Genomic DNA, 12,709 nt, shown 5'->3' with positions numbered 1-12,709 from the left:
CAGGCAGATTCAGGGAGGCTGGGAGCCTGTGCTGGAAGGGAAAAATACAAGTTAAACTGTTTTAATCTGACTTCAGATTCAGAAGTGTACTGCTGTCACGTTGTGTGGAGTTTCTGCACCAGTCTGCTGGCAGAGGTGCTCAGTTTTTTGATGGATAACCCTTGAGCAAGGAGCCTTCCATAATTTCTCCCTCACCTTCACAACATCTGTATATCAGGGATATATAGGGACATGCCAGCAGCGGGGAAGAGCAGTAAACATGGCACAGCCCTGTTACCAGCTGGCATACAACTGGAAGGTTACTCATTCTAAGACCTCTTTCCGCAAAATCTGCTTTATTCAAGGTGAATGCTATGACTCTCATAAAATTATGGGAAAATGATAGCTTTTCATATTTTAACAAAGATTATCAGTCTTGCTTCAGAGTGCTGGAACTCAAGAAGAAGAAAGATGCTAATTTCCCACTTCATCATGGCAGTATCCTGGTGCCCAGTCAAGAGTGTTATGAAGACCAGTCTTATTAAGATCAGATGGGCAGGAAGAGATGGGAATTCAGGATGGGAATTGGAGCTAACCATAACTCCAGCTGTAGATATAGTAGGGAGAAGGGAAGAGCTCTTGCACTTGGGTTGTGTTTCCAGCCTCATAGTCTGAGAAGCATAGACAGGTGTGGACTGCTAAATGTAATCTAAAGCATGGCTACATCCTGTGGTGTATTCTAACCATTATTTTTAATGATGATATTTTTAACTCCCAAACAATATTTTAATCTTTATCTCAACAGGTGTAAACCTAATTCACACCTGCATCTTCAGAAATCATTCATTTTTCATGCTCCATGGGGTATTGGACTTCCCTGGATAAGTTTAGACACCTTCAATTCTACACAGCATCCTTTCCATAAATGTTGAGGCTGTGTTTGACAGTGTTATTATGGACTACAAAGTTTGTGGAAAGAAATCCTTCTCAGCAAGTGTTATCAAGAACCTCTTTGAAAAACATGAAAATGGAAAGTGAATATGAGATCCAGTGATTGTCCTGAATTGTCAAACTCTCCAAAGCTCCATGGCAACAGCTGAGGTAAAAGCAGGTTTGAGGCAGCCCACGAGGTTTCTGTAAGCTCTGCCTGCCCTCATCCCAGGCCTCACAGTTCCTAAATAAAGCAGGCAGAGTGTTTGAGGAAAAGGTGTGATTTTCTCTGAGAAATCAGTTATTGTGTGGGAACACTAAAAATGGTGCCACAGTACTTAAATGGTATTGTTTGTGCAGACATTCAGAGAATGAGCAAAAATAAGTCCTTGCTGTACATGTAAATAGGATTAATATTCACAGTTTTACTCTTTTCTAATCTCCCTCCCATTAAAGTAGAATCATCTCCCAAACTCAAATTGTTATGACTCTTAGGCTAGGTAGACATCACATACTTAACAAGACTGATGCAATTTTTAGCATAAATACCTCGTGTAAAGTAAAATATTCAAAAGCCAATTTTTATTTGCTCTGTCTACCAGAATTAGAAAAAAAAAGGGCTGTGGGGTTTCTTTTCAAAGTATTGCTTTACCTTTTTTTTTTTTTTAAACTTGCAAGATTTTAATAGCAAGAATTACCTCTTTTGCAGCCTACCTTCTATTTTTGAAGTAAAATATTATGGCACAGGAATTCGTCCTTTATTTTCTTATTGATACTTTGTCATTGACTATATTTGTGTCCCACCATGTATCAAAACTGAGTTCTGTGTTTCTGTGTGGAGTCTGAAGAGGGAAGAAATTCACTGTTTTAACAACGACCACTGTGATGAAAGATTTACATGAGTGGAAGGCCTGCTAAAGGTGACTGAATTCTCTGTTTACTTTGTCTCTGCTAGAAGCTTGCTCCTGTCAAGAGAGATGCATAGCCTTCAGATCTTACGTACTTTTGCCTAGCCTTTATGTATGGCATGAGGTAAGGCATGCTACAAATTCAGTAGATTCTACATCAAAATCTGGCCTTTATTTCACCTGTAGCTTGATAGATCAATTTATATTAACAGTACCATTCTATATCCATTGGCTTACTTGCTAAAATATTACCTCAACCATAGGTTTTTCAATTTTTATTCTATGCTGTATTTGTTTGATTGGCAATTTCATCCTAGGACAGCTAGGTCTAAAAATAAATATTTTACAGTAGTGTTTTGGTAGCTGAAGTTGACAAATCCATATTCTTAGATTCATTTACTGCCAAAATTTAAGTGCTGTTTATGCCAGTAACTGCCAGTTTAAAATAAAAACTCCACTGACAGGGATGTAGGAAACTCTCAACTTATCCAAAGCTTGCATGTTTAAAATTCAAACATTTCTTATGTTCCAGATTAGAAGTAGTGATCAACACTTTAAAAAGTACATGCTTCGAGCCAGATTCCTAAATATGTACAACGGATCCTTAAAAGCCACCTAAAAATCTGAAACGCAGGTAATTTTATGTAGGAAGCTAATTTGAAGGAGCTAGCTCTGAAAATAATATATATTGTTGCTCAGCTGGCCTTGGCTTCCTCTCCAAGAGGATTCCTCTAGATTCTGCAAACCCACACAGACTGCCAAATATATTAAGAGATGTTTTCTCTCAGGAAAAAGTGAGTAAGTCCTTCAAAATGTGGAAAAAAATGATGATGATGATGATGATAGTAATCATAATAATAAATATATTTTGAAAATTATAAGGTCTGTTAAAGTAAACCAAGATTTTTATGCATTAATGCAATTTCCACAGACAATTTAATAATTCAGCAATTTTAGTGTCAACAACACAGATCAAATTTGCACCTTCTCAATGTTGTTCTCTGTGTTCAAAGCAATGCTCTCTAAATATTTGTGTTTGTGTTTAAAAAAATCTTTGTTTATGCAACATTTCATTTTTCTAACCTGTATATGGTAATAATGTAATAAACTTGAAGTGCTTAAGCAAGCTTGTCTTCATTTACTAAGTGTAGAAAGATTATGCTTCTCTAGTGACACTTTCCTCCTTTGTAACTAGTAAGTGTAATAACAGAAAGACTGATTCACAGACCTCAAAAACATGATGAAAGTATTCAGACCAAAAAATCTAGTCATGTACAGAAAAGTTTCTTGTCTGAATCACTGTCCCGGCCCAAACTTTGCCAACACAAACATTTAAGAAATATATCAAAATTTGGGATATGTATTGTGATCCACTTTTAGTAGTGGTCTTATTATCTGGCCCAATACTTTCATTATCACAAGAGTCTGCCTGGGCTGCTTATAACTTTGCGAAATTGCACTCATTCAGACTGATGTTTTCTATGATGAGAATTTAGCTGAAGTTGTGATCAATAATGTGTGTGGGATTTTTGTTGCCATTGTTAGGCTATTTTATTTTGGGGGTGGGTGGATTTGCATTTATTGAATTTTCAACCAAAACAATTTGGCCATTTCAAAAATACATCAAAAAAAATGCACTGTCTAATCACACTTAAAATTCTCACAGTGACTCAATACAAAGCTCCTGTGTTTTCATGCTTCAGAATAAGAGACAGCATTTTGTGGGAGGAACACCTTTCTGTCAGGAATGTGATTTTATCATCTTTATGAGAATGCAGCCTAATTTCATCACAGATCTACCTTAGTTCATAGAGTAAAAACATTTTTGTGTATGACAAAAAAAAAATCACTCAGAGTTTGTCTGAAATGAGCCTGATATTTGACCATGTAACTTATAACACAGTACTGCTTTTTAGTACTATAAGGCATCTGATTGTATACTGTTACCCAGGAAGCCTTGATTATGGCCCACTCAATAAAGTTCTTCCAATATTGCAGGTAAAGAACACAAAAAAAAGTCTGAAGTAAACTCATGAGATACTAAGGTGAGTAAACTGTCTTAGCCATTCCTTAAAATTAAACAAAAAATCAATTCTTTTCAATAATATAATCAACAATTTAGCAAAAAGAGGTTCAGTGACTTCTTAAATAGCTGTTTTAAAGGTTCCTTCAACAGCAACACTTTGTTCATTCAAAAGGAATGTTTTCAAGTTTTCAAAACCATTTATAGCCATTTTGATGTGTTACATTTTTACTGTCACTGAAATGCATTTACTGTGATAATTAAAACTGATGGCAAATATAGGGGAACTTTATAAGGATATTCAATCACTCTAACACAGCTCTAGGTCCTGATGGATTTAGTAATGACTTTTAAAATGAAATTACAGACAAATCAAATTATTAAATACTTCATCCAGTTAAAAAAAACCTAAAAATTTGTCAGTGACATGAAAGCTAAAGAATTCTTAGAAAGGATATAATATGTACGTATCTTTCCGCCCTAGATCATGTTAATTTGTTGAATGAAAAATTTATCCAAAGCACATAAGCTATTTTTCAGTTCATCTGTTATGGTAGGATTTAGGGAGTTAAAGATAATAAGGTCTCCTATCCCTGCAGCATTTTATTCTACTCCAGGAGGGTTGAAGTCATCATTCTTTTCCATGGGGAAATTATCCTGCTATTAACCCAACATTATATTTTATATAGCAGAGTTAATGCAAACACATTATAGTTGTGAATAACTAAAGCATAATTCATTAAATGAGTACAAATTTTATGTAAGACAAGCAATGTAAAGTAATCCTTGAACTTTTCTACAATGTAGAAAACAGAGGTTGGAAAGTTTTTTGGAGCCCAGAGGGCTAGTAGAAGTGGGAAGTGTTTGCCCTTTGCTGACTGTATGATTTCATCAGCATCTCAGGCTGGCCAGCTGTGATTGTGCACCTCTGCCCCTCTGAGAAGTCTCTGTGCAATCAGGAAGTGAGTTACACACGCAGGTGTGCCTGCTGTGACAGACTTTGTCATGTAGTATCAGCTACCGAAGGCTCATAGAAATACTTGTGTATGTCTATAAAAAAAAATAGAAAACCACTCTTGATGCAACTTGATGCATAATCAGTCTTTTTTATATATAAAATAATTGCTTTGAGTGTTTATTAATTTCTAAGATGTTAAGATGTTACATGTTAAATAATGTGAAGACTGATTTGCAAATGAATGAATTTCTTATTGCAATGGTTCTGTTGAACAAATTTTTTTTAGTTTACCAATGTTCTTTTCACAGTCATAGTATTTATCCAGTTCTGTAGTTGGATAGATATACTAAGATATGCACAATCACTTCTTGTCTAACTTGAAATAATTGTTTCATTTTGATTTGCCAAATTGTTTTTGCCATGTGAATGAGCAAGTGTGTTATTTAAAACAAGTAAATAGAATCAAGATATCTAAGTTTATAGGTTGTCCTTTCTTTCTGTTCTATGGAGAATATGTACATTTGAATAGTAACATGCATTTTGGGATAACATTCAGTTCTGAATACTGTAAAATTTATATATTAGACCAGAGATTTTTATGTAATGTCATACCATATTAATATATAGTATGATTTGAAAACACAAATCTCAAACAAATTATTACTTAGTGTTCTGCAAAAGTTTCTTAGTTTAAGACAATTATGTGGGGTGAAAACTCAAAATAACTTACACCCCTTTAGGTTTAACCACTCCCCTTTCTCCAATATGGAGAGGCAAGTGCAAGAAGATAGAAGTGGAAAGATAAGAGTTTGCTAAAAAAAAGAACAGCAACAACCAAAATAACACCAATAACCACAAGATACAAAGGTACTGAGTCTTGTGGACTCCTCAGGAACAAAGAAAACACAATGGTTAGAGAAGCCCCTCCCTCCAAGATGGTGGCAAGTGCAGCAGCCTGCATGGGTCAGAAGAAAAAGACAAGATAGTGGCAAAGTCCCCTTCTCCAGACAATGCAGCAGAGAGAAGAAGATTTTTACATTTATATTACATTTCACCAGCTTTATTGGCATAAATGGGGCTTTTATTGTACTGTTACATAGCATCCTGTACAATGCAATGCTTCTACCAGTTTAAGAGACACACAAGAGAGATAAAACAGGTGGAATGCTAAAATATTTTGAGCTAATCAATAAGGTCATTGCAGTGCTTGTGTCTTTGTAACTCATTTTATATTTATGAAAATAATTTTTAACTCTAATAAATCATGTTTATATTTTGACAGTTCTAATGAGAAATCACAGTAATTGGAAGAGGAGAGAGTGGTCTCTTCTGCCAGGTATTTCAAAATTTCTTACAATAAGACCACATATTTCTCTGGACACAAGATGAATATCCATTTATTTTATGACTGACAAGGTGTTTACACTGCTCACTATCAGGGTCAAAATACATGTGGTCCTGCATTTCTGTGATAAAAGAAATTGAAGGCCCACATGAAGATTAAGCAGTGCAGGTTACTAGTTCAGATCATGCAATGCACAGAGTTTAATTTGATTCACAGCAGGCTCAGCAGAAACATGGTATTTGGTGCACATATTTTTCACTGGGTTAAGACTGGGCTGGTTGGTGGGGCCCAGAGAGCGGGGGTGAATGGTGCCGCATCCAGCTGGGGATCAGTCACTAGCAGTGTCCCCCAGGGATCTGTCTTGGGCCCAGTCCAGAAAATATATTTTCTGATGATTGGAATGAGTTAGCAGATGACACCAAGCTGGGTGTGAGCATTGATCTGCTGAAGGGTAGAAGAGCTCTGCAGAGAGACCTGGACAGGCTGGATAGATGGGCTGAGTCCAACAATCTGAGGTTTAACAAGACCAAGTGCCAGGTCCTGCACTTTGGCCACAACAATCCCCTGCAGTGCTACAGGCTGGGGACAGAGTGGCTGGACAGTGGCCAGGCAGAAAGGGACCTGGGGGTGCTGGTGACAGTGGCTGAACATGAGCCAGGGTGTGCCCAGGTGACCAAGAAGGCCAATGGCATCCTGGCCTGGATCAGCAGGACAGGACAGGGATTGCCCCCCTGTACTGGGCACTGGTGAGCCACACCTTGAATCCTGTGTCCAGTTCTGGGCCTCTCAGTTTATAGGGAGAATGTTGAGGTGCTGGAGCACGTCCAGTGAAGGGCAGCAAGGCTGGTGAAGGGTCTGAAGCACAAGTCCTATGAGCAACAGCTGAGGGAGCTGGGATTGTTTATCTTGGAGAAAAGGAGGCTCAGGAGAGACCTTGTGACTCCATACACCTGCCTGAAATGAGGGTGTAGCCAGGTGGCTACAGGCCACAGGCACAGGACAAGAGGAGCCAGTCTTAAGCTGCACCAGGGGAGGTTTAGGTTAGACTTCAGAAAGTAATTATTCATAGAAAGGGAGATTGGGCATTGAAATGGGCTTCCCAGGGAGGTGGTGGTGTCACCATCCCTGGAGATGTTTAAAAGAAGATTGGATGTGGCACTTTAGTGCCATAGTCAAGTTAACAAGGTGGTGTTAGGTCATAGATTGGACTTTGTGATCTCAAAATTCTTCTTCAACCTAGGTAATTCTGTGATACTGTGATACCACAGGAAAGAAAATTTTTCTTGCATAAGGACCATTTAAGCTGTAAAAGATATGAAGCAACAGTCAAAATTGTACGTTATTAAATGTCTTCAAAAAGATAAGCACAAAAAATTTATAGAAACCGGAGTCACTGGAATACCTACTGACTTTCGGGACACATTTAATTGTTTGTAGTTAACACCAAAGAAGTATAATAAACACAGATTTTTTTGGGCTTCTGTCAAAATTTGACACTTATGCCAAACCAAAACCAGAGCAAGCTGGTTCAAACTTCCAGTAAAAGGTGCTGAATTTTACTCCATTTGAGGCTGTAGAACTGCAGAGGTGGGCAAGCACTTTCCTCTTGTAGCTGCCTGAGATGGAGAGTTGGATGTAGCCCTGACTTTTCCTGGTATGTTAGCTCTTCATGCAGTGCTTCATTTCTTCTGAAGTTGAAGCCCAGCCAGACAAACTAATATATTGTGGAAAATGAAGTATTCCCCATGAGATGCACATCTCTAATACATGCATACTTCTGTAATCAGAATTTGGTCCAGAAGCATTGATATGTGGTGTTTATCTTGAAATATGTGCTTAATGCTTTCTTGTTGAATCACAGAGCACTGAAAGTGCTGGTATACAGCTTTTAGTAGAAATGAAACATTGATGTATAATTGTTACTCTGTCTACTTGAATTCTTAAATCGTGATCATTAATTACTCAACTTGCTTGCTTTATGCATGATAGGGTGAATTATACCTGCACTGGGTAGTACCTGTTGTTCAAACTTACAAATTTTCCATGTTCCATAGGAGGTAAGAACAAACATCATTTTTGGCAAGACAAAATAACACATAGCAACTACTGGCAATGAATTAAAGTTTTTTAGAATTTGCTGCTTGAGTGAATTGTAGGCAGCTTTTGCATAGCAACTTTTAAGCACATATTACCAGTTGGGGTGGGGTAGACGGGGGAGGAATTTGACACTGAGCTGTGTAGGGCAGTAGATAAAGAACTTTGGTTAACAAAGCATCTTGCTTTTTGGATGTACTCTTTCTACCCCAGTTGGTTCCTTCATCACTCTCAAATGAACCCTACAGGAATTTACAACTTAGCTTATGCATCCTGTAAAGCTGAATTTCATAGATGTTTTCTCTGTTTATTTAATGTGTAGGTAGCCCCAGGCTCCCACAGAATACAGTTATTTTAGATTGCTTTCCAAATGCAGCACCAGTACCTTTCCTCTCCACTGATTCTTTGATAAAACAGCTGGAAGGCTAAAACATTCACTCAGGAATCAAGAAAGATTACCACCTCAATCAGATAGGAGAAAAATGCTCATGTCCCACCAGTGTATTCCCCTGCCTGCTGTCAATAGAGCACTATTCCCCTCCATGGCTGAAGCTGTTCTGTTAACCAAGCCAAGACCCAGGAGTACAGTGAGGAAGAGTAGGGAACAGGCTACTTCCACAGCCATGTGGAAGCAGGTATTTAGAGCACCCTACCAACACAAAGCACAATTTTCAGACACTCAATAGCTATTTTGCTTTAAACATTCTTCATGTACAGACCAAGAGTTAACATACGATATTTTTTTTCTTCCATGGGTTGTTACCTACACATTAGATTTATTTTATAGAGACAGACATTCAAGAGGCTTCTCCAAAATTACTCAAGCAGATATGCTTGAGGAAAAACACGTTAGAAAGAGGCAAGTCTGTCTGACATTCTTACAGGCAGCTTTGGACTGTCAGTCTCAAATGGCAATAGTTTCCTATTTATTACCTCAACAGCTGGAGAAGAAACAGGCTGAAAATATGACTGATTGTCTAGCAGTCAGTGGCTACTTTTACTGAGTTTCCTTTGCACCCAGGAGTTGTTACTGGGAGGTGCTGTACTTTACTATGCACTCTATCGGAAAGCTACACATCTAAATCAGCAGAGCACAGGTTAGTGCAATTGGTGCAACACAGATTGCATGCACTATTTCAATGCGTATTTGCCTTTCACCCCCCAACTGGCCAGTGGCTTTTCATCCTCTCATTTTCAAATTACTGTGATACAGTGGAGAGTTTAATAAGACAAAGATTCAGGGCACCATAACACCTAGCTCTCAAATGCTGACATCTTTGGTGCTAACCCAGGGTAAATATGTGATTCTTATTATTTGACAACATTTTTAAATATTGGTTCAATGTTTTCTAACTGCATTAGGTTGACTCTATCTAAAAAAGTACATAGCTATTATCCAGATAGCCTCAGTGCAAACTAATGAATGCATGTTATTTAATTCTAACTTCCCAAAGCGTCGTTTCCTTTTTGATCTCCACTTCTGAAATAACAAACAGAAGTGCTGGTTCTGATTGATAGCTTTGGCCACAAAGAGCTAAACTGAGATCATGATTTTGTTTACCATAGGCATTATAATGCACCTCTGTTATGATTTCAAAATACTGAAATAAAGAACACATGGCCCTCTCTTGTACTTAGAAGGTATCTCAGCACTCCTGCCTGGTCTGACATCTTTCATCATAAAGCTGGACTGAAAGCTTCCTAGATCATGTTATATTTACACAGTACTTTGACAAAGCAGGCTGAAATCAGCAGATTTGCTCTATACATGTATACATATGCACACATACACACAAACCTGTTGCTGTAAGGTACCTCTAGCTTAACTACCAGCTTCCACCTACTCTAAAAGCGCCTTGTGATCTCCAGTAAATCCAGTCTACCTTTATGGCAGGGAAGTTCAGGAGCCACGTGGCAGGAACTGGTAGAAATCTGTGATAGCATGTGCATGTATAGTACTGCTCTGGTACATGCTAAGGTATAGTTGGAGTCTAAATTTTCTCCATGGCTTTCTCTGAAAGTCACCTCAAGAGGATTTACAGTCCTTTGGGAGCAGAATGAGATTAATGTAGGGTGTCAGCCTTGAACCTAAAAGCAGTTGATATGCTAAGGTTGTATATCATGTTTAACACAAAACATGCATTATTTGCTTTTGTGGATACTTGAACTTAATGTGTAATTGGTAATAGATCACTGTTCCCTGATATCAGTTCTATTCTGGTAATGGGTGAGTAATGGTTTAGGAAAGTGTTGATGCCAAAATTTTGAATTCCATATAAAAGATTTTGTTGAATTATTTACATTTATTTCTCAGACATGAGGCAAACTGAATTTAGCCACATAAACAGCCACAACCTGAATACCAGTTGTATACATCTTTTGTATATAAATGTAATCCATACAACTCAGACTGGTTGGAGTGACTGCAGTCATTATTTCTACATGGTGAGAAACCCCTAAACAAGCCTTGCATAAGTTACCAGTTAGAGAGCAGTGTCACTACAGATACATGTTAAAAATATCTGGGGGTCAAAAATGAACAGCCAAAGTAAAAGGCAATGCCTTCAAAAAGTTGTACTTCCTCTAACTTTGCAGTTTCTGTCATCTTCAGTATCGGGCTGGGATTATAAAAATTATTAATTCCCAAATTCACCACAGCTGACTCTACTCCCTCTTCCTCCTCACTGCTCCATGTACACAAACAAACCAGTGATACCCACTAATGAAGCAACAACTTAGTAAAGTTGGTTCCAGCCCCTCATTATGATTTCTTTTTTTGTGGGAAGCAATTAAATGCATGCAGCAAAATTAACCATATCTTGTGCATTCACTCTGACAATATGTCTTGGGAGGTGACTACATGTCTCCATAGAGGAGAGAGAGTTACCTGATTTGTAGTAATTTATAACAATCAAATAATTCTTATAAATTTATTTTTCTTTACTAAACTGTTAACTGTTTAGTAAACAGCTATCAGCTGTTCTTTCTTTTTCTTTACTTAACTGTTTACTGTGGCATTCGAATTAATACAGATGATTATTCAACAAAAAATGAAGACAGAAATGAACAATTCCAGAAGTGCCAGACTATCAGCAAACCTTCAGGGCTATTGACTTTGGTCTAATATATGTTGATTCTGCTTAACTACCCAAATGGGTTTAACCCAAATTCAGAAACCACAACAGAGCAAGATTTCAGCACATTTAATAGATGGTGCCAAAAGGTCAACTGAATAGACAGGTAAAAAAAATAAATGCAAGACACACAGAGTTTACAGCTTGAGTGAAATATCAATAGTAAATAAAAATAAGATGAAAAATTATTAAATTATCTTAACATAATGATTTAATCCCAGTCCCATCAGTAGGACTGGGGAGAGAACTGAAAGGGTAGGAAAGCAAAAGTGGCACAAGCAAGCAAAGCAGAACAAGGAATGTATTCTCTGCTTCCCATGCACAGGCAGATGTTCAGCATCTCCAGGAAAGTGGGGCCTTGTCCCTCAGAGGAACATGAGGAAGATGAATGTTATCACTCTGAACATCTCCCCTTCCTTCTTCTTCCCCCCACATTGTGTACTGAGTGTGGTGTCACATGGCCTGCAATCCCTTTGGTCATTTGGGGTCACCTGTCCTACCTGTGCTGCTTCCAGCCTCCCAAGCACCCTCAGTCTCTTCACCAGTGTGTCAGTACAAAAAGCAGAAAAGGCCTTGGCCTGCACAGCAATAACAAAAACATCTTTGTATTATCAACCCTGTGTTCAGCACAAGTGTGAAACACAGCCCCATGCCAGGCACTGTAAACAAAGTTAACCCTATCCCAGTCAAAATCACCACATTCATCAAACCCATTTGTTTTTAGTCTCTTTTTTTTATTAAGTCACATTTTGAACATAGAAAGCTGTGAGTGTAACAAGACTGTAAAAGAAATGCAAGTATCTGGATGAACTAGATCTGCTGGAGTATGTGTGGTTGATCCCCAGTGTTCTGAAACCTGGAGCAATCCAGAAGATTAGAAAAGGTTGCAAAAGATGGTGAGGGTGCAGGCTACCTTATATTGCAACAGAGGGCACCTACTTTCAGTTCACATTCAGGGGTATACCCTTGTAAGTGCAAAATTTCAACAAGAGCTACACCAGTGTTTCTTACATGCCACTGTATTGTAGTCTGGTCTTTTGAGAATTTTAGAAGGTGTCTGCTGGCAACGCATTGACTCCATCAGACTTTTTGTTTAATAAGAATCAAACAACAAAATAACAGCTCCTCATCTGTACTAGCGTATTTTTAGTTACGAACAGCTTAACTGAAATCCCTCCTCATATTTGCTCCCGCACCGCTGTGCCACATTTTTCCTCAAACGACTTTGTGAATAATATGCCACAAGCACTGACATATAATTTAACAGAAATTACTTGGAAAAACAAAAATATCACAGTTTAAAAAAATTTATGTTTTCAGTAGTATTCTTAGCTTACA

General features: G+C 37.9%; 1 protein-coding gene across 1 annotated transcript in view; it reads left to right on the top strand.

Annotated features, from left to right (window-relative positions):
• Positions 1 to 3,839: 3,839 nt before the first annotated feature.
• Positions 3,840 to 12,709, top strand: part of LOC119695379 (interleukin-31 receptor subunit alpha-like) — a 108,272-nt gene continuing 99,402 nt past the window's right edge. The window contains exons 1-2 of the mRNA XM_038123757.1: positions 3,840 to 3,862; positions 6,081 to 6,134. Coding sequence (XP_037979685.1) covers positions 6,086 to 6,134 — 49 coding nt within the window. The 5' untranslated portion in view covers positions 3,840 to 3,862; positions 6,081 to 6,085. The remainder of the gene's footprint in view (positions 3,863 to 6,080; positions 6,135 to 12,709) is intronic.

The sequence above is a fragment of the Motacilla alba genome, chromosome Z (genome assembly GCF_015832195.1).
Source record: "Motacilla alba alba isolate MOTALB_02 chromosome Z, Motacilla_alba_V1.0_pri, whole genome shotgun sequence".
Lineage (NCBI taxonomy): Eukaryota > Metazoa > Chordata > Aves > Passeriformes > Motacillidae > Motacilla > Motacilla alba.
Note: the sequence above shows the minus strand (reverse complement) of the source record. Positions and strands in the feature narration are given on the sequence as shown.